Source organism: Ranitomeya variabilis, chromosome 6, assembly GCF_051348905.1.
Source record: "Ranitomeya variabilis isolate aRanVar5 chromosome 6, aRanVar5.hap1, whole genome shotgun sequence".
In the NCBI taxonomy this organism is placed as follows: domain Eukaryota; kingdom Metazoa; phylum Chordata; class Amphibia; order Anura; family Dendrobatidae; genus Ranitomeya; species Ranitomeya variabilis.
The window spans coordinates 383,927,234-383,950,464 of record NC_135237.1 but is presented as its reverse complement, the minus strand read 5'-3'; the positions used below and the strand labels follow the sequence as shown (position 1 = coordinate 383,950,464).

At 44.1% G+C, this 23,231-nt stretch overlaps 1 protein-coding gene across 3 annotated transcripts in view; it reads left to right on the top strand.

Annotated features, from left to right (window-relative positions):
* Positions 1 to 23,231, top strand: part of C6H18orf63 (chromosome 6 C18orf63 homolog) — a 570,510-nt gene that overhangs the window by 511,930 nt on the left and 35,349 nt on the right. For all 3 annotated transcript variants that reach the window (XM_077270092.1, XM_077270091.1, XM_077270093.1), the window contains 2 exons: positions 3,679 to 4,437; positions 22,354 to 22,443. In XM_077270092.1, the coding sequence (XP_077126207.1) occupies positions 3,679 to 4,437; positions 22,354 to 22,443 (849 nt within the window). The remainder of the gene's footprint in view (positions 1 to 3,678; positions 4,438 to 22,353; positions 22,444 to 23,231) is intronic.

Here is a 23,231-nt window from a genome sequence, read left to right as displayed (position 1 = left end):
ATACTATCAGGCTGGGGAGGTCCATGGTTATTGGGCCCTTACCAGACTAAAATTACCAACCCACAGCTGGCCCAGAAGTGGAGCATCACATGAGATTCTCCAATTCTGGCACTTTGCTTTGGCTCTTCCTGATCCCCTGGAGCATTGGCAATCGGGATAATGGTTGTTGGGGTTGATGTCAGCTGTGAATTGTCAAAAAACGCTGCTGACTTCAATCCCTATTGTTAGTAGTGAAGAGGTGTCTATCAGACACCCCCATTACTAACCCAAAAAAACACACATATATACTTTATTTATAAAAACACTCTCCAACTTTTTCCTTGGTTCAACAATTTATTAAAAAAAATAAATCTCACCCTGATCCAATGTAGTCCATAGAATCCGGCGTAGTCCACAATTGGAAGCCCGAAAAACATAAAAAGAGAGAAATAAAAACAAGACAATGTCCCTCTTTCACCAAGTTTTATGCAGGTCCAACGTAGTCCAGCGAGTTGGAATAATGCTTATTATTGTATATATTGCATCAAATACTAATTACTAATGTTTAATAATGCATGAGTTTCATTGATGTTAAACATCATTTGCGTGATTTGATAGAATGTGGCATAACTGAATTTTTTTATTGCGAGACCGATCAGATGATAGCTAATGTTATGATAAAGCCACTTCCAAGAGCCAAATTTGAAGAATTCAGAACCACGATGGGATGAATAGGATAAGTAGATGTTGAATGGCGATGTTGGAATAATGATTATTATTGTATGTATTGCATCTACTATTTACTAACGTTAAATGGTGTATGTGTTTCTGTCTCCAGCAATAACATTATGATGCCAGTAATGCAGAACTATTTAAAAAAAAAAGAAGAAGAACCAGGAAGTTACTGTTCCATCAGTGTGTTTGTGTGTGGCTGGAGTAAATTTTAATTTCACTTTGCAAGCTGACAGAATAGATGCTAAGATCCTAAGCTATAAAAATACCAGTTGTAAGCTGTGTTATCTTTTTTGCTGAATAAATATATATTCCCTGTTGAACGACGGGACAGTACAGAGACTTATCTGCTGCCAACACAGCGCTTTCCATGAAGTTCCCCAAATCCATCTTCTAAAGCCTATGGAGCCTTGTTCTGAGGCTCTATAAGCTTTAGCAGCTGTCACTCCCACATCCGGCAACTGTGAAGAGCAGTATTGTTACCGATACCTCCGCTGACACTGATGTAAAATGCTAACTGAATACCGAAGGTGTGAAGATTTCCTGACCTGGAGAATCATGTTTTTATGTCATTTTTATCACACATTGAATGCCGTAAAAAACAAAACACAAAATATGATGGCAAAATTAATGTTTTTATTCACCATTTCAATGCACTTGGCATGTTCCCCATTTTAGGGTACCTTGAAAGCTAAAATGAATAGTTTCATTCAAAACTAAAACTAGTATTGCAAAAAAAAAACAAGTTCTAATACGAAACTTTGATTGAATGCTATCAGTGCAGAGGTGGCTGTCAATCAATTGGCCAGGCCATGCTTACAGTTGCCGTTCACTATGTACTGAGCCAGACAGCTTTAGAACAATATTAACCTGCAGATTACCACCATATATGCATGTTAACAGAGTTTGGGGACATGACAGGTTCCCTTTAAGGCTCTTTGAAGAAGTGGATGAAAAATAAGAGTGGAAAATAGGTCAGTCGGGAAGGGGTTATTATGTATTTGTTATGTGCCATAACAAACAATATTCACAAAAGTGAAACTGTTTGACACATCAAGCAGTAATCCTCACTAGCTCCTATAGACACTTAAAATCATATTTTATTTTTTAGTGTTAATACTATATTATGATATGTAGATCTTTTTGCATTATATGTCATTATCTGTTTTTTTGTAGTTGCTTTATTTAGTTATTTTGCATGTATTGTAGATTGCTGGGATATTATCCTGCCATTCGCATTATGTTATATTGGGGGTCATCTGGCTGCATGATAGTTGCGACCACTAGTTTTACCTTATACTTGATAATGTTATATGGAATTTCCTGTCATCATTTGTCTAAGCATTAAAGGTTAAGTACTAGGAATGTATAATAAAATTGATAAGCCTCTAAAACATTCAGATACAGATTTAAAAATAAAATACACTATATACAGGGGTGGGATTCAGCCGGTACGACCCGGTACGGGGCAGCCGTTTACTAAAATTTCTATCTGCCAGCGTTCCGGTAATTGAAAATGCCCCCCCCACCCCCGTCGCCGCTTATGCCTCCTGCTCCCTGTCTCATACTCACCTCACCTGCTCCAGCGGTGCCGGCTGGTCTGCTCTCAGCGATGCACGACTGCAGCTCGCCCTGTGTGAGCGGTCACATGGTGGCGCCTCATTAAGGTGATGAATATTCATGAATATTCATCATCTTAAATGACCGTTACCACCTGACCGCGGCGCTCACACAGGACGAGGAGGACGGTGCAGTGCTGCGCAGGGACAGAGCGAGGTGGAGGATTCCGTTCCTCTGCTACGCGGTGTGTGAGCCTGTGAGGTGACTCAGGTGAGTATGAATCATTCCAGCCAGGGAGGACGGGGGAGCCGGCGGGGAGGAGGAGGTCCGCGGTGGACGGCCAGGACGGGGAGCCATGCCCATGAATGATACAAGATGGGACTGGGAGCGTCGGGGAGCCGGCGATGAGCCACGCATGGGGGGGGGGTGGCGGGATGAATCATGAATCATTCCAGGCAGCCAGGGAGGATGAAGGGAGCCGGCGGCGAGCATGTAGGAGGTCCGCGGTGGACGGGGAGCCATGATACAAGATGAGACTGGGGAGCCGGCGATGAGCCACGCATACGCCGGGGGGGGGGGAGATGAGCCAGTGCGTGGCTCATCTCCCCCTCCTGTATGCATAGGTGGGTCAGGCACTGGCTCATCTCCCATCCCCCCCCCTGTATGCGTGGCCCACGCATACGGGGGGGGGGATGGGAGATGAGCCGGTGCCTGAGCCACCCATGAATACAGGGAGGGGGAGATGAGCCACGCATACAGGGGGGATGGGAGATGAGCCAGTGCCTGAGCCACCCATGCATACAGGGAGGGGGAAATGAGCCACGCATACGGGGGGGATGAGTTACCTATGCATATAGGGAGGGGGAGATGAGCCATGCATACATGATGGGAGGGGGGGCCATTATACAGTATGCATGGAGCATCATATGTGGCCTTTATACAGTATGGAGCATCATGTGTGGCCATTGTACAGTATAGAGCACTATGTGTGGCCATTATACTGTATGGAGCATCATATGTGGCCTTTATACAGTATGGAGCATCATGTGTGGCCATTGTACAGTATGGAGCATCATGTGTGGCCATTGTACAGTATAGAGCACTATGTGTGGCCATTATACTGTATGGAGCATCATATGTGGCCTTTATACAGTATGGAGCATCATGTGTGGCCATTGTACAGTATGGAGCATCATGTGAATCGTGCCACTGGGCGTGGCTTATTAGTATGGGCGGGGTTATTGAAAATAGGCGTGGCCAAAATTCCGGCCGCCGCGACTTAGAGGACCTGTTGTTAAAAATTTGAATCCCACCCCTGACTATATATTATACGTAAGATGGCTGTTATTTATCAGATAAAGTGAAAAAGTGAAAACTGACGTAATCTGAAATATTTTTTATTACCAGGGTAATAACTACCTGACAAATTTAACAGCATCAATGAAATTAACAATGGCTCCCAACATCTCAGAACAAACAGAAATAACTCAGAAGGAGATTCCATTGAAACAGCCATTAGCTTGTTCTGAAAAGCATCCTCCAGTATCACAGTATGTACAACACTTTACATCATACAAAGTGTCTCTTGGATCTCAATGTTCCAATACATATCCTCCTATTTGCTCAACTCATTCAGGAAATGGACAAAAATATGTTCCCTTCTTCCATGGTAAGACGGGAAGATTTAAACAGAATGATAATACGAAAATTGCTGAAGGAAATAAAACTAACGTAGTTTCTAATATCTCTGATAAGGTAAACATATATAATACATCTAACTTCAGTGTAAGAGATGTTATGCCTAGGAAGGCATCACTACTTCAGATCTGTGATGCAAAGAAGAAGACACCATGCAATGTATTACACAAATCTATAAAAGTGAAAAGTAACAAGGAAGTATTCACAAATACAGGTCTTATATGTTCATCTCCTTTTTCAGAAAAGCAGTCATGCTTTTCAGTTAGCATTGAGCCTAAGAAAGATAAATTTGGCTTAAACTCAAAGAATTCTGAACCTTCTCAGTCACAAGTATTTGATTCCTGCAAATTAAACTACGCAAGTGACATAGTTGCCAACATTTCATATAAAAGAAAGGAAGATCACAGTGTTACTAAAACATCCAATAAGCATATTGCTGCAAGCCAATTAAAGGAAGAGAATATTCAGGTAAGTCTAAAAGATTTGTGGTACTGTAATGTTTTTCTAAGATTAATTGATATGTATGTGAGGTATGCAGAGATAAACAGTGACTTATAGAGGCACTGCTTTCATACAGTGCTCCATCTCTTGGAAAATGATTTAAAGTTTAATTCAAATCAAAATAATATTTTAAATTGTATTGTACTAAGTAGAGAAAACAGCACACACGCAAGGTTTCTGCCACTTGTATGAAGTGCACTCACATTAATCCATGGCTTTAAAGAAGTTCTGGATTCATAGCTTCACTGCTCAGTAATGCAGTTATACAAATTAACATTAAAGGGGTTTTCCACTGCTTAATTGCTATATTCCCCTGTATAAAATATAAACAGCCTATACTCACTTCTGAGCACCAGGATTTCTCATAGGATGTGTGACGTTGTTATGCCATACACCCAATAAGCGGCTGCTTCACTCTCACTTCCTTTGGATACAACTGACATCTGGTGAAAGGGGGGGCAGCAGCAACTCACTACTTTGGGGTGTTGAGCTGTGCTCTGCTTTACGGCTGGCGCTGACACAGTCAGTGCAGGGAAGCTCTCGGCAGCAGCGCGTGCATTAGCAGCGCTCCTGCCGAAAGCAGTTTTAACCGTGTGGACGCCGGGGTACGTGACAGACATCAGAATGTGAGTATGTACTGGTTTTTTTTAACTTTTACAATGGTAACCAGGGTAAATATCGGGTTACTAAGCGCGGCCCTGCACTTAGTAACCCGATATTTACCCTGGTTACAAGTGAACACATCGCTGGATCGGCGTCACACACGCCGATCCAGCGATGACAGCGGGTGATCAGCGACCAAAAAATGGTCCTGATCATTCCCATCGACCAACGATCTCCCAGCAGGGGCCTGATCATTGGTCGCTGTCACACATAACGAGATCATTAGCGGGATCGTTGCCACGTCACCAAAAGCGTGACGTTGCAACGATATCGTTAATGATATCGTTATGTGTGACTCAGCCTTTAGTCTTGTCCAAAGGAAGAGAGAGTGAAACAGCCTCTGATTGACTGTAGTGCTCACGTGAAATAGCAACGTCATGCCAGCTTCGGGAGACCAGGTGCTGATGTTGCTGGAACGATACCAGAGGTGAGTAGCGGCTGTTTATATATATAGCAATATATATAGCAATTCAGACAATATGGAACAACTCCTTTAAGGGAGAAAGAGTGGAGCAAGAGGTCCACTATTCCCTGCACTGTATATGAGATCTTTCAATTTTTTGAAAAGTGGGTGAAGCTCTATAGAGCATGGCCAAGCGCACCCAGCAAATAAATCATAATTTCTGCAAAAAAGGTTGCATGTTTCATGGCAAAAATGGCTGACAAACATTTCTGGAGGTGGCGCACGGCAGTTGAAAGATGCGCAAAATACTTTTAAGAGATGCATGCCTTTTAATGAATTTGCACATCTTACTTCAGTGCTCCTTTCATTAAGACTGGTGTAAAAGATGCAAGTCTTAAAGGGGTTGTCTTGTCTTGGCAGCGAATTCACTGTGCGCTTGAGAGGATTTGCCTTTGTAATCTGCATTTGTGTGACCACGAGAATGTGATTTTCATACATGCAGTCACTTGCCAATTAGATGGCTGCAGGCTCACTCAATGTAAGAGAGGCCAGACAAATCTGGTTGGAATATGGCCGAAAGTTTGTAAATCACATACTTGCAGTCACATAACCACCCGATCCTGTCACAGTGCGCGCTATGTGAGGATTCATAAGTCTGCAGTCAGCTAGCGTAGCCTAAAGGTACCGTTACACTAAACGACTTACCAACGATCACGACCAGCGATACGACCTGGCCGTGATCGTTGGTAAGTCGTTGTGTGGTCGTTGGGGAGCTGTCACACAGACAGCTCTCTCCAGCGACCAACGATCAAGGGAACGACTTCGGCATCATTGAAACTGTCTTCAACGATGCCGAAGTCCCCCTGCAGCACCCGGGTAACCAGGGTAAACATCGGGTTACTAAGTGCGGGTTACTTGCTTAGTAACCCGATATTTACCCTAGTTACCATTGTAAAAGTAAAAAATACTCACATTCTGATGTCTGTCACGTCCCCTGGGGTCCACAGGGTTAAAACTGCTTTCGGCAGGAGCGCTGGTAATGCACGCTGCTGCCGAGAGCTTCCCTGCACTGAATGTGTCAGAGCCGGCAGTAACAGCGGTGACGTCACCGCTGTGCTCTGCTTTACGGCCGGCGCTGACACATTCAGTGCAGAGAAGCTCTCGGCAGCAGCGCGTGCATATTAGCAGCACTCCTGCCGAAAGCAGTTTTAACCCTGTGGACGCCGGGGGACGTGACAGACATCAGAATGTGAGTATGTAGTGTTTTTTTTTTTACTTTTACAATGGTAACCAGGGTAAATATCGGGTTACTAAGCGCGGCCCTGCGCTTAGTAACCCAATATTTACCCTGGTTACAAGTGAACACATCGCTGGATCGGCGTCACACACGCCGATCCAGCGATGACAGCGGGTGATCAGCGACCAAAAAAAGGTCCTGATCATTCCCATCGACCAACGATCTCCCAGCAGGGGCCTGATCGTTGGTCGCTGTCACACATAGCGAGATCGTTAGCGGGATTGTTGCTACATCACCAAAAGCGTGACATTGTAACGATATCGTTAACGATATCGTTATGTGTGACTCAGCCTTAAGATCAGACAACACCTTTAATTGGGGAGTGAGAACCTTGCCTATAAGAGCTCACAATCTTTGAGATGTAGTTAGTTTCTGCCCATTCTGGAGCTGAATTAGAAGAATACTGATAATTCCTCATGTACCCATAAAAAACTGCTTATTCTTAACCCCTTCACCCCAAAGCCTGTTTTCAACTTCGTGACCAGGCCAATTTTTACAATTCTGACCACTGTAATTTTATGAGATCATAACTCCGGAACACTTCAACAGATCCCGGTGATTCTGAGAATGTTTTCTCGTGACATACAGTACTTTAACCCCTTCATGCTCCTGGGTATTTTCATTTTTTCATTTTTCGCTCCCCTCCTTCCCAAAGCCATAACTTTTTTTATTTTTCCGTCAATATGGCCATGTGAGGGCTTATTTTTTGCGGGACAAGTTGTACCTTTGAACGAAATAATTGGTTTTAGCATGTCATGTACTAGAAAACGGGAAACAAATTCCAAGTGCGGTGAAATTGCAAAAAAGTGCAATCACACATTTGTTTTTTGTTTGGCTTTTTTGCTAGGTTCACTAAATGCTAAAACTTACCTGCCATTTTGATTCTCCAGGTGATTACGAGTTCATAGACACCAAACATGTCTAGGTTTTTTTTAATCTAAGTGGTGAAAAAAATTCCAAACTTTGCTAAAAAAAAATATATATATATTGCGCCATTTTTCAATACCCGTAGCGTCTCCATTTTTCATGATCTGGGCTGATGCTTTTAATGATACCATTTTGGTGCAGATATGTTCTTTTGATCGCCTGTTATTGCATTTTAATGCAATGTCATTGCGACCGAAAAAGCATAATTCTGATGTTTCAATTTTTTTCCTTGCTTCGCCGTTTAGCGATCAGGTTAATCCTTTTTTGTATTGATAGATCGGGCGATTCTGAACTCGGCGATACCAAATATGTGTATGTTTGATTTTTTTACTGTTTAATTTTGAATAGGGCGAAATATATATATATATTTGTTTTTTAAACATATTTTTTTTTTTACTTTTGCCATGCTTCAATAGCCATGGGAGGCTAGCAGCTGGCACAACTCGATCACCTCTGCTACATAGAGGTGATGCACAGATCACCTCTATGCAGCAGAATTACACAGAGTGGTGCTCATAGCAATCCGGCATCAACAACCATAGAGGTCTCAAGATCACCGCCAGAACCCGCATCAAAGCAGGGGATCTGACCTCGGACATACTATCCCAACCGAGGTCAGAAAGGGGTTAAGATAATGGTAAAATTTCTTTGATATGACTTGCATTTATTTGTGAAGAAAATGGAAATTTGGCGCAAATTTAGCAAATTTCGCAATTTTCAAACTTTTCATTTTTATGCCCTTAAATTAGAGAGTCATATCACACAAAATAGTTAATAAATAACATTTCTCACATGTTTACATTACATCGGCACAATTTTGGAAGCATATTTTTTTTTTGTTAGGAAGTTATCAGAGTTAAAACCAACGATTTACAAAACCATTTTTTTAGGGACCACCTCACATTTGAAGCGATTTTGAGGGGCCTATATGACAGAAAACACCCCAAAATGACACCATTCTAAAAACTGCACCCCTCAAGGTACTCAAAACCACATTCAAGAAATGTATTAACCCTTCAGGTGCTTCACAGGAATTTTTGTAATGTGGAAGAAAAAAATAAACATTTACTTTTCTTTCACTATATTTTTTATTTAGACCTAATTTTTTCTACTTTCGCAATTGTAACAGAAGAAAGTGGACCATACATTTTGTTGTGCAATTTCTCCTGAGCATGTTGATACCCCATATGTGGGGGAAATCTACTGTTTGGGCACACGGCAGGGCTCGGAATAGAGGGAGCACCATTTCACTTTTTGAATGTAAAATTTGCTGGCATAATTAGTTGTAGTCATGTCTGGAGAGCCCCTGATGTGCCTAAACAGGTGAAACGTCCAACAAATGACACCATTTTGGAAACTAGATCCCTTATGGAACTTATCTAGATGTGTATTGAGCACTTTGAACCCACAGGTGCTTCACAGAAGTTTATAACGTTAAGCCATGAAAATAAAAAAAATCACATTTTTCCGAGATAAATCTTTTTTAGCTCCAAATTTTGCATTTTCATGAGGGTAGCAAGAGAAATTGCTCAGTCCAATTTGTTTTGCAATTTCTCCTGAGTGCGAAGATACCTAATATGTGGAGGAAAACAACTGTTTGGGTGCACGACAGGGCTTGGAAGGAAAGCAGCGCCATTTGACTTTTTGAATGTAAAATATGCTGGCATAATTAGTGGTTGCCATGTCGTTTTTGGAGAGCCCCTGATGTGCCTAAACAGTGAAACCCCCCACAAGTTACAACATTTTGGAAACTATACCCCTTAGGGAACTTATCTAGATGTGAATTGAGCATCTTGAACCCACAGGTGCTTCCTAGAAGTTTATAACGTTAAGCCGTGAAAATAAAAAAAAAATCACATTTTTCCCAGATACATTTTTTAGCTCCAAATTTGCATTTTCACAAGGGCAAAAGGAGAAAATGGATTGCAAAGTTTGTTGTGCAAATTCTCCTGAGTTCACCAATACCCCATATGTGGTTGAAAACTACTTTTGAGGCACAGTGCAAAGCTCAGAAGTTAAGTAGCGCCATATTACAGTGCAGATTTTGCTGCGTTTTTTTTATGGTGCCATGGTACATTGGCAGAGCCCATGAGGTGCCAGAACAGCAGAAGCCCCCATAAGTGACCCCATTTTATTAATTAAATCTCTCAATGAATTCATCTAGGGGTGCAGTGATAATATTGACACCACAGGTGTGTCACAGACTTTTATATCATTGGGCAGTGAAGAAAAAAATAATTTACATTTTTACCACCAAGATTGTGTGTTAGTCCCAAGTTTTACATTTTCACACTGGGAAATGGGTAAAAGTAGCACCAGAATTTGTCCCACAATTTCTGCTGAATATAGAAATACCCCATATGTGGATGTACAGTACTACTTTGCCATACGAAGTGACTCGGGAGGGACGGAGCGCTATTTGCCTCTTGGAGCACAGATTTTCCTAGACTAGTTTGCGGATTCCATATAAAGAGCCCCTAAGTGCTAGAAAAGTAGAACCCCCCTCAAGTGACCAAATTTTGGAAATTATAACCCTTTGGGAATTTATCTTCAGATGTAGTGATGATTTTGACTCTATGAGTGCTTTCGAGAAACAGGCGGTAGTGGATGTTGCTGAGTGAAAATTGCAATCTGCCGTTGTAGTGACCAGTACGTTGTATCTGCCCAGCTCATGCTTCTGGAGACATGCACCTGTAAATTAGGTGGGCTTTCAGCACTACAGAAATGTCAAACATGTGGGTGCTGAATGTGGTATAGACACACTGGGGCTCAGAAAGGAGGGGGTGCGTTTAGATTTGGGAGCGGAGAATTTGCTGAATTTCTTTTGGCGGGTGAGGAGTCATTGCGCTTTTCCAGAGCCTTTGCACTAGCAATAACATGGAAGCCCCTATATTTTTGTTAACAGATGACAGATCTGAGTGGGGACTTGCTTTTTTTGTGGATTGAGTTGCAGCTTTTATTGGTAACATTTTACATAACGTTTGGGATCACATTTATCCAGCATTCTACGCTGAGCACTTACTTTGGGGTTTCCATCTAAATCTCTGGGTGATGTGACAGATGAAACCCCGAGGGATCCATTCACTATAATGAGACAGCAGATTTACTCTGGACTCCGTCTGGCCTTTGTTCAGTGGTGTCCTCTTCAGAACTGCACAAAACTGTGGACGACAGCACTTTTATGTACAGTGGGGCAAAAAAGTATTTAGTCAGTCAGCAATAGTTCAAGTTCCACCACTTAAAAGATGAGAGGCGTCTGTAATTTACATCATAGGTAGACCTCAACTATGGGAGACAAACTGAGAAAAAAAAATCCAGAAAATCACATTGTCTGTTTTTTTATCATTTTATTTGCATATTATGGGGAAAATAAGTATTTGGTCAGAAACAAAATTTCATCTCAATACTTTGTAATATATCCTTTGTTGGCAATGACAGAGGTCAAACGTTTTCTGTAAGTCTTCACAAGGTTGCCACACACTGTTGTTGGTATGTTGGCCCATTCCTCCATGCAGATCTCCTCTAGAGCAGTGATGTTTTTGGCTTTTCGCTTGGCAACACGGACTTTCAACTCCCTCCAAAGGTTTTCTATAGGGTTGAGATCTGGAGACTGGCTAGGCCACTCCAGGACCTTGAAATGCTTCTTACGAAGCCACTCCTTCGTTGCCCTGGCGGTGTGCTTTGGATCATTGTCATGTTGAAAGACCCAGCCACGTTTCATCTTCAATGCCCTTGCTGATGGAAGGAGGTTTGCACTCAAAATCTCACGATACATGGCCCCATTCATTCTTTCATGTACCCGGATCAGTCGTCCTGGCCCCTTTGCAGAGAAACAGCCCCAAAGCATGATGTTTCCACCACCATGCTTTACAGTAGGTATGGTGTTTGATGGATGCAACTCAGTATTCTTTTTCCTCCAAACACGACAAGTTGTGTTTCTACCAAACAGTTCCAGTTTGGTTTCATCAGACCATAGGACATTCTCCCAAAACTCCTCTGGATCATCCAAATGCTCTCTAGCAAACTTCAGACGGGCCCGGACATGTACTGGCTTAAGCAGTGGGACACGTCTGGCACTGCAGGATCTGAGTCCATGGTGGCGTAGTGTGTTACTTATGGTAGGCCTTGTTACATTGGTCCCAGCTCTCTGCAGTTCATTCACTAGGTCCCCCCGCGTGGTTCTGGGATTTTTGCTCACCGTTCTTGTGATCATTCTGACCCCACGGGGTGGGATTTTGCGTGGAGCCCCAGATCGAGGGAGATTATCAGTGGTCTTGAATGTCTTCCATTTTCTAATTATTGCTCCCACTGTTGATTTCTTCACTCCAAGCTGGTTGGCTATTGCAGATTCAGTCTTCCCAGCCTGGTGCAGGGCTACAATTTTGTTTCTGGTGTCCTTTGACAGCTCTTTGGTCTTCACCATAGTGGAGTTTGGAGTCAGACTGTTTGAGGGTGTGCACAGGTGTCTTTTTATACTGATAACAAGTTTAAACAGGTGCCATTACTACAGGTAATGAATGGAGGAAAGAGGAGACTCTTAAAGAAGAAGTTGCAGGTCTGTGAGAGCCAGAAATCTTGATTGTTTGTTTCTGACCAAATACTTATTTTCCACCATAATATGCAAATAAAATGATAAAAAAAACAGACAATGTGATTTTCTGGATTTTTTTTTCACAGTTTGTCTCCCATAGTTGAGGTCTACCTATGATGTAAATTACAGACGCCTCTCATCTTTTTAAGTGGTGGAACTTGCACTATTGCTGACTGACTAAATACTTTTTTGCCCCACTGTAATCTGTGGTGCAGCAGTATCCACGCTGTGCAGTGATGAGGCAGTGCCCAGGAAAAGATCAAAGTAAAGTCTCTTTTAATAAACAGCGTACTCACAAATCAAAAAAAATAAATCGGATCCTCCGGATCGCAGCCGGGGAAAAAAAAACACAGTCCGTTACCTGCTGCCGTGGGCGACTGCACTGCCGTGTCCGCTATGGGTGCCAGGCCTTTTGGTTCCGCTTGGCGCTGTGTTGCCTACACAGGTTGAACTCTGCAAAACCTGCTCTGCCTGCATGCAAGACCAAAACTGACACACCCAACTCTCTGCTGCAGGGGTTTATACAAACAAACCTGTGGCCGCACATGGAAAACCTGGGGCCGGGGAAAGAAATGGACCGCCCCACTACCATCCTGTAGTCCATTTAAAAAATAAAAGCCCATAGTGGGTTTTCTTAAATCTGCCTTTGACAAATAGCTGGCCCAAGACTGACACTACTATTCTGCCTTGCAATCACAGCTATGCCTATGACTGCAATGCACTCCCCCGGCCTCCATATGCTTCTTTGCACATTTGCACATCCTGGGGGACACATAGCAACCCTCACATATAACACCGGTCACTGCCTCCCATACCCTTCCCTCTGTTAAAACTTATGGGGTTGAACATTTGTCACCATACAGGGGGCTCGTGACAGGGCATCCAGATTTCCCTGTGATTTCTCTGCCCAATGTTCCACTGAGAAACTAAAGTTTTGTAGGGACAGGAACCATCTGTTGACTTGGGCATTCCTCTCTTTTGCATTTCTCATCCAGACGATGGATGAATGGTCCATTACCAAATGAAACTGATGCCCAAGCAAATAGTAGCATAGGGACTCCAAGGCTCACTTAATCGCCAAGCACTCCTTCTCCACTACGCTATAATTTTTCTCTGTCAGGGTCAGTTTCATGATCAAGTAGGTGACTGGTTGCTCATCCCCATGCACCTCCTGCGGCAGCACCACTCTTAGGCCTATCTCTGAGGAATTGGTTGGCACGATAAAGGTTTTCTTGAAGTCGGGGCTAATGAGGACCGTCTGTCCACACAATGCCGACTTCAGAGACTAGAATGCTTTCTCCGCTTGAGGATTCCAATGGACCATCACAGTCTTCTTACCTCTTAACAGGTCCGTTAGGGGTGCTGATTTCCCAGCCAAATTTGGTATAAACTGGTGGTAGTACCCAATAATGCTAAGGAATGCCCTCATCTGTTTGGTACTTAAGGGTTTGGGCCAGTTTTGCATGGCTCAATCTTGTTCACTTGGGGCTTGATAACCCCTTGATGATCATGTAACCCAAGTACTGGGCCTCCATGAGTCCTATCACGCATTTCTTTGGGTTTGCTGGTAACCCCACTTTTCTGAGAAACTCCAGCAATGCTTGTACCTGGGACATGTGAGTATCCCAGTCGGTACTAAAGATGACTATGTCATCATAATATGCCGATGCGTAATCTTGATGAGGCTCTAAGACATTGTCCATCAGCCTCTGGAATGTGGACAGAGCCCCATGTAACCCAAAAGGCAAGACAACAAACTGGTAGAGACCCTCTGGTGTGATAAAAGCAGTCTTTTCTTTTGCCGACGCTGTTAACGGGACCTGCCAGTAACCTTTGGTGAGATCGAGTGTGGTGAAGTACTGGGCTTCCTTTAGTCTCTCAACTAGCTCATCCACCTGGGGCATTGGATAGAGGTCAAACTTAGATACCTCATTTAATTTCCTGAAGTCATTACAAAAACGTAATGACCTGTCTGTCTTTGGGATCAACACAATGGGGCTAACCCACTCACTCCGGGACTCCTCAATGACTCCCAACTGAAGCATTTGCTTTACGCGATGGCCTGCCTTCGGGCTTCTGGCACTCGGTACGGTTTCATCCGTACCCTTACCCGATGCTTGGAGAAGCTATCATGTTGTATCACAGAGGTTCACCCCAGCAGTTCTGAGAATACATCCGTATTCCGCTACACGAGAGCCCGAGTCTTCCGCCGATGCAGTTTGGTGAGGGCATCATTTATTTTAACCAGATCCCCTGCTGGGTGGTTGGCCAGTGCCAGAGGGATCCCTGTTGGCATGACTGGAGTGACCAAGAATTCCGGTCCTTCCAGACTTTTAGCAGGTTGATGTGGTATAGTTTCTTGGGTTTCATTTTTCCGGGTTGGTACACTCTATAATTCACCTCTATTACCTTCCCCCGTATCTCATATGGCCCTTGCCACTTGGCCATGAGCTTACTCTCTTGGGTGGGCACTAATACCAACACCCGGTCCCCTTCTTTAAAGGAGCTAACAGTGGCTTCTTTATTGTATATGCAGCTCTGCGCTGCCTGGGCATCCATTAGATACTCTTTTACTATGGGCCGTACTGCTGCAATCCTTTGCGGCATGCTCGCCACGTGCTCGATTATACTATGAAGCAGCATTGGCTTCTGTTCTCATGTCTCCTTAGCTATGTTCAGCATTCCCCTCGGGTGCCTGCCATACAATAGCTCAAATGAAGAGAACACCATGGACGCCACGGATAGCGAAAATTAGATAGGGCAGTAACATGTCCCAATCCCTCCCGTCCTTGGCTACCACCTTTTTTTAGCATGGACTTAAGGGTCTTATTAAATTTCTCCACCAACCCGTTGGTTTGTGAGTGGTACACCGACGTGCGTAGCTGTTTAATCTGGAGCAGCTTACATAGCTCCCTGGGTACCTTGGACATAAAAGGAGTCCCCTGATCTGTAAGTATTTCCTTTGGCAGCCCAAGGCGATAAAACACAGCAAATAGCTCGCGGGCTATTAGCTTGGCCGATGTGTGGCGGAGAGGTGTCGCCTCTGGGTACCGGGTGGCGTAGTTCACTATGACCAGAATATGTTGATGGCCATGGTCGATTTTCACTATGGGGCCTACCAGATCCTATGTGATCTGCTCAAATGGTACCTCTATGATGGGCAGAGCCAGGTACGGACTGGGGATGAAATTCAGCCCTGGCATTTGAAATCACATAGGCCCATGTTGTCCCCGTCCCCAAGCACCAGATGGGATATATTACTAATATTACCCTGCATGGAGGAAAGGAATATTTACTACAAGACTAATATTTCTAATGATACCCGTGGCCTGCTGGATTATGTGACGGAGTGACTAGCTTTGTGCTCCGTCACAACTCTTAACAGTATGGGTATCTTGAAAACACCGATTCTGTTAACAATGTAGCAGTCAAGGCAGCCCATGACCAGACAGGCCCTTCTGGCATTTGGCAGAATTGCCAAATGGCCAGTCCAGCCCTGGGCAGAGGTACCAATGGGCTCCTGTAGTTCGCAGTGGGTGAGGATAGTTGGTACACTGAACACGTGTCACAGTACCTCTGGACTGCCGCGTGGAGACCAGGTAAAAAAAACCACTGCAGAATGCGCTCCTGAATCTTTTTGGCCCCCAAATACCTTCTTAGCATATAGGTGTGAGCCATATCGAGCACCGCCCGACGGTAGGGTTGGGGCATCACCAGCTATTTCACCACCTCATCACGGATTTTATCTACCCAGCACAACAACTCCTGGTGGATAGCCATGTGAGAAAAAATTGTCTCAGCACCCAGTTGCTGAGCTATCCCATTGATTACAGCCACCCATTCTTGTGCCCAGGCCAGGGTAGAATCCTGAAGATGAGCTGTCCTGAACTTACCAGGGGACACCACCAGCTCAGGGATCGATGGGGTCTCCTTGACCTCTCCTGCCAATACCTCTAGCGGAATCCTATCAGGGTTACATTCTGTCCCTATGTTGACGACCCGTACGGCAGGTATCCCTAACTCGGAATCTTCGGGTTCCATGCCCGGAATAGCATTTACCTTGGAAGGGTTAACCCTGGTCTCCCACAGGGACCAGAACAGGGGCAAGTCTCTTCCCAGCACAGTCCCATACGGAAGAGTCTTTACCACTCCCACATGTCTTATTTCCCCACATGGTGTTGAAAACCTAACCTCCACAGTTGGGTACTCCCAGAGTTCCCTATGGATACACATCACTCCCACTTTACGCCCATTGGGGTTGTCACAGGCAACAAGGGACCCATGAACCAGAGTCACTAAGCTCCCCGAGTCCAAGAGAGCCTCCGTCAGGTACCCGTTGATGAATAACTGGCACAGTTGGGGTTCTCTGCCGGCAGTGCCCGTAATGGTGGTACAGACTGGCTAGGCATACATAGACACCCGTCGAGTATACCCGCAGTACATGGGTTCAGTTGTTAGGAGGCAGTTGGCAACCACATTCCCTGGCCCTTGGCACTGCCAAAACTTAATAGCTGTGGCACGGGGGAACCTTGGGGCCGATTTAAGTGACACAGGTCTGTTGTCACTCTCCTTTCGGGATACCCTCTCAGTACTGGCATGGTCCGGATTGGCCCCAGTGGAGGTTCGTGGACTTTTCCCAGGCTCCTGAGCTGGTGGGGCCTTACGTGACAGCTGACGTGGAGCAGTGTCCCGTATAAAGTCTTGAGTGGCTGTATACCGCTCCATCAGTCCTACCACCTCATCCAGAGTGCCCATGTCCCCTTGTCCCACCCAACGCTGTATGGCTGCTGGCAGAGCCCTCACCAGCCGGTCGACCACTACCCTCTCTACTATCTGGAAAGGATTTAAGGTCTCAGGCTGGAGACATTTTTTAGTCAACTGCAGCAAGTCATATGCCTGAGACCAGGCAGGATGCGACTTCACAAAACACCACTGGAAAACCAATTGAGCCCACACATTTCAGCTTCCCATAGTCCAGGCTTTCTGGGCATCTCCTGTCAGGAAGGGGGCCACCACTTCTGTCCACTGGGTCATTGGCAAGCTCTCTCACTTTGTCGTGTGTTCAAACATGGTGAGAAAGGCTTCCATATCGTCCTCAGGACTCATCTTCCTTAAGGCCGACCAAACTTTATATCGAGCCTCTGAACAGATTGAGGTTGCTGGTGGGGCTGCCTCTTGCATAGCCACAATCTGCTGCATCAGCAGGTTATTTGTCTGCTGCTCTTGCTGTTTAAATATTTCCTGCTGCTTTTGCTGCTGCTCCTGCTCCTTCTGCTGCTGCTCTTGCTGCTGCTGCTGACACTGCAGCTGCTGCTGGTGCTGCTCATGTTGCTGCTGCTGAGCAAGGACCAACTGCTTCAAAAGATCCTCTATCTTGTCAGCACGTTTGAGCTGTAGCATTGCCAGCTTAAATACTGACACACAGCACACTTTGGGGTATGCCTCAGTTCACACTGCCCGCATTCTCCAACCATACATGGTGCAGTGGTATCCACGCTGTGCAATGATGGGGCAGTGACCCAGGAAAAGTTCAAAGTAATGTCTCTTAATAAACAGCTTATTCACAAAACAGGAAAAGTAAATCGGATGCTCCAGATTGTGGGAAAAACACAGACAGTCTGTGACCGGTTGCCATGGGCGACTGCACCACCGTGTACGCTGAGGGTGCCTGGCCTTTTGGCTCTGCTTGGCGCTGTGTTGCCTCACACAAGTTGAGCTCTGCAAAGCCTACTGTTATGGAACTGCAACACAGGAATAGGGTAGAAGGGGGAAAACTGACCCTGCACTATGACTAGGCTGATACCCTACGATGGAGTGGGTGACCCATTCCTAGCAAATAGACCCACCGATAATCCTAGGTTAATCTCAAGTGAAGACCTATATATAGGGGAAAGGGGGTCACTGAAAGATATAAGGACTGGGTCCAAAAATGGGTCACCTCCTAATAGAAGGAACAGAGAAGGTTGCAGAAACCAACTGAAAACAAAAACTATACTAGCAGAACCAGAGGTCCCAGCACTGCACAAATTATACACCCAGAAGACAAAACAAAGCACCAAACTAGAACTCAAGCAGATTAACACTGTTGTCCAGCAAGGACTGGAAGGCAGGTGCTGGTTAATAAAGAGTGATACAAACACCTGACCCAAGACCAACCCAGCACCAGAGGAAAAAGACCAGCAGCCAGAACACTACAAGAAAATGGCGGATAGTCACAAACTAAACAGATTTTAACAGTACCTCCCCTTTAACGAGGATCACCGAATCCTCTAGGCCGGGCCTTATTCGGAAATCTCCTGTGAAAAGCCTTAATTAACCTTGATGCTGAGACGTCCACAGCTTTCACCCAGAAATTGTCCTCGGGACCGAAACCCTTCCAGGACACAAGATACTGTAACCCTCCTCTGTGCCACCTGGAATCAAGAATGCGCGAAATTTCAAACTCGCAGTCCTCATCAACTGGAGGAGCAGATGGAATAGCCACCTTATCTGGCGTGTCAACTTTCTTCAGCAAAGATACATGAAAAACTGAACTAATTTTCCAGGACGAAGGAATGTCTAATCTCACCGCTGCCGAGTTGACAATCTGAATCACTTTGAAGAGTCCTACAAACTTAGGCCCCAACTTTTTAGAAGGGATCTTCAAACGCAGATTCCTAGAGGACCACCAAACCATGTCCCCAACAACAAACCTCGCCTCCCTTCTTCTCGTGTCAAAATATTTCTTAGACCTCCTTATTAGCCTGTTTCAGATTATGGTGCACACTGGTCCAAACCCTTTCCAAATTTCCAGAAAAACTCTCCTCCTCAGGCACCGCCGCCACAATCTTAGAAAAAGGACCGAAAGATGGATGCTTCCCAGTACAACAAAAGAAAGGAGAACACCCAGCTGAAGAACACATATAATTATTGAGAGCAAACTAAGCTAATGGTAGATATTACAGGGGTGAAAGCTGTGGACATCTCAGCATCAAGGTTAATTAAGGCTTTTCACAGGAGATTTCTGAATAAGGCCCGGCCTAGAGGATCCGGTGATCCTCGTTAAAGGGGAGGTACTGTTAGAATCTGTTTAGTTTGTGACTATCCGCCATTTTCTTGTGGTGTTCTGGCTGCTGGTCTTTTTCCTCTGGTGCTTGGTTGGTCTTGGGTCAGGTGTTTGTATCACTGCCCAGGGCTTTAGGCACAAATAATCTCCCATACGGAGTGTTAGTTGGTGCCACATCCTGGGCTTTAAGAATGCTGTTTTCCAACTCAGAACCTAATGCTGCCACCACCACCCCTCTCTGCAGAATAGATTTCTCCATTTCAGTATTAACCGCTGGGGAGAAACTTCGAGACAAAGCATCAGCTTTAACATTCTTTGTCCCAGGGATGTATGTCACAGAGAAATGGAACAGGGCAAAAAACAATGCCCACCTGGCTTTATGGGCATTCAAACATTTAGCAGCATCCAGATAGATCAGATTCTTATGATCAGTAAAGACTTGTACAGGATATCTAGCGCCCTCTAAAAAATGTTGCCAATGCTCAAACACAAGCTTAATAGCCAGCAATTCTCAGTTGCTAACATCATAGTTGAGCTCCCCCTCCGAAAATTTCTTAGAAAATAACGCACAGGGATGCACTCCATTCTCTCCTTCATGTGACAGAACAGCCCCCACTCCTACTGATGAGGCATCTACCTCTACCAGAAATTTTGAAAGAACGCTGGAGCATTTGTAAGGCCAAAAGGCTTTACTAGACACTCAAAATTACCTTCTGGGGTATTAAAGGCTGTCTTCCATTCATCGCCTTCTTTTACCAGCAGCAAATTATATGCCCCTTTGTGAGCTATCGTAGAGAACCACTTGGCTCCAACTAATTGGTTAAACAAATCCAGAATTAGCGGCAAGTGGTAAGGATTGCGCATAGTGATCTTATTTTATCTCCCTGAAATCCAGACATGGCCTAAGACCCCAATCTTTTTTTTACAAAAAAGAATCCACAGCCATAGGAGACTTAGAGGGTCTTATATGACCTGCAGCAAGACTAGTCTGTAGGTATTCCTTCTCTCTCTCGGGAATTGTCAGATTAAATAAACGACTCTTAGGGAGAGTAGCACCTGGGACAAACTCAATAGCACAATCGTAATCTCTTTGAGGTGGTAGAGCTTGTGACTCCACTTCTGAAAATACTTTCCAGAATTCCTGAATGGCTTCAGGTAACTCACTTTTCACAACAGCAGCAATGTGTACATCACAACATTTCCCATAACACTCCTGACCCCAGGATCTTATCGTACTTGACGACCAGTCCAGTACAGGATTGTGCATTTTTAATCTGGGTAACCCCAGGACAATTGGAAAAGGCAATTTATCAAGTGCAAACAAATGTAAAGATTCCTGGTGTTCCATATTGACAGTGAGTGGAAACCCAGTAACCTTTCAAGAAACGCACCCATGCTCCAGAGGAGTGTTATCAATCGCCAGTACAGGAAAAGGGCATGTTAAAGGTACATAATCAATCTTATACTTGTCTAGAAATTGCTGATCAATCAAATTAAGTGCAGAACCACAGTCCACCATCACTTGAAAATCGAATGACCACGACAGGTAGAACTACCAGAAAAAGAAACTCCTGCCGACCGTAAAAATGCAATGCGAACGGGAGGGTTACTCTGATTGACCTTTTTTTTCTCTTTTCCTTGCTTATGCGTCCTTCACATTGCTTAATAAAATGGTCAGCCTTATCACAATAAAGGCATAGCCCCTCAGAGGACCTTCTTTTCCTTTCCTGGGAATGAGAGGACATTGCCCCAAGTTGCATTGGTTCCCCACAGTCAGCAGGACTCTCCTGAGAGACTGGATCCAGCAAAATTGAAAACTTCTCCTTATTCTGTCTATCTCTCAATCTTCTATCCACCCGGATAGCTAACTGCATAGCAGCCTCAAGCTTAGCTGGTGCAGGATATGCAATGAGTAAATCTTTAACCCTGTCATACAAACCTGCTAAAAACTGACTCTTGAGTGCCGGATCATTCCAGCTGACTTCTGCAGACCATCGTCTGAACTGGGTACAATATCTCTCAGTGTCGCTAGAACCCTGTTTCAGCCGTCTGAGTTCTGCCTCGGCTGTAGTGACCCAATCAGGATCATCATATAATACCTCCGTAGCAGAAAAAAACGCTTCTACTGACATCAAACAAGGGTCATCCGGATGCAATGAATATGCCCAAACTTGCAGCTCATCTCACAATAATGACATAATAATCCCCACACGCTGTAATTTAGCCCCTGAAGACCTGGGTCTCAGCCGAAAATAAAGTAAACATGCATTTTTAAATATATAAAATTCCTGTCGTTTACCAGAAAAATATTCAGGCAAACCCTCCTTAGGTTCTTCAGAGCGGATTCCAGGGCAATTACTCACATGCTGTTGTAAGCTGGCAACTTCCAAAGTTAACACTTGCAGGCGTTGAGCAAGATGTAAGCTGGCAACTTCCAAAGTTAACACTTGCAGGCGTTGAGCAAGATATTGAACGCTGTTCATATTGCTGAAATCCGGGAGGGATTTTTTTTCAGAATCAGCTGACATCCGATGGTGATCGCGTGTTCATAGCCAATGTGAGGGCAGAATTGCCACGATGTATCCATGCCTCATAGGTCGGCAAATGCCAGCCAACCATGACGTATGGATATGCTTAATGTCAGGAAGGAGTTAATGCAACGGTTCATTTAAGGCTCTATTCACACTTCAGTGTTTTGATCAGTATTTCATCAGTGTTTCTATGTTAGAAACAGGATTGTCTCCAAAACACAGAACAGGTGTCAATCTTCCAATTATAGATTTTCTTTGTATGTTCATACAAACACCGATGACAAATTCTGACATGTGAATAAGCTCTAAGCCTTATAGACCTATATAAATTTATTGCTGTTATTGTTGTTACATTTCAAGCTGCTTTTCCTAAAATACATTTACAGAATTCATGTAATTTCATATTCAATTCGAATGTATTCACAGGAAGAGAATTTGATATTGCCTCCCAAGAAATACAAAACAAGTAAAACTGTAAAGAAAATGGATGTAGAACAGCAAGCAAGAGATAATAAGGTGTGTACATTGTAGTGAAGACTTAAAGGGGTTGTCCAGGCTGAGTCCTACGTGACTGCAGACTGGTGAATTGTGTCATGTTTCCTCGGTATTGCTGATGAAGAACAGTCAGTCACCGGACTGCATGTACTGTATGTCATTTGCTTACTTGCAGTCACATGGCGACTAGAAGAATCTGGCTTCTTCCATGTCATTTCTATGAAGAGAAGCCGAGCGTATCTAGTTAGCATGAACTGCGAGTATGAAAATCACATACATGCGCTTACCTGATCACCCACTGCCTCCGGCAGATACAGGGAATCATGACAGCGTGACTGCAGACTCTTGTCACAAGTACGGAATACCCTTTAATATTAAAGACTTTATTCAGGATGTCTGTAATTCAGAATTATATAAATTACTGTATTTATGCAGAAATCTATTATGACAAATAACTCATATATTTAAAAATGACCAGGTCTTTTTTTTTTTTCTTTAGTTTTTAAATTTCAACTTTCAAGAGCAATAGCTTCCTTTTTGTTTTGTTGAGGTTTATTATTTCAGGGACAAGTTGTCTTCTTAATGTAACAAAAAGACATGCAATTCTGCCATTTTTGCTTACAATTTGATTTTTTTTTCCTGCATACAATTTTCATTAAAAATAATGTTAAACAATGTCAATCAGCACAAATTGACTTGTCGTACCAAGCAGAGCACATTGTAAGACCAGTGTCACACTTGCGAGTGCAATGCGAGAAACTCGCACGAGTCTCTCGCATCAATAAGAAGCACTGCCACCGACACTTGGG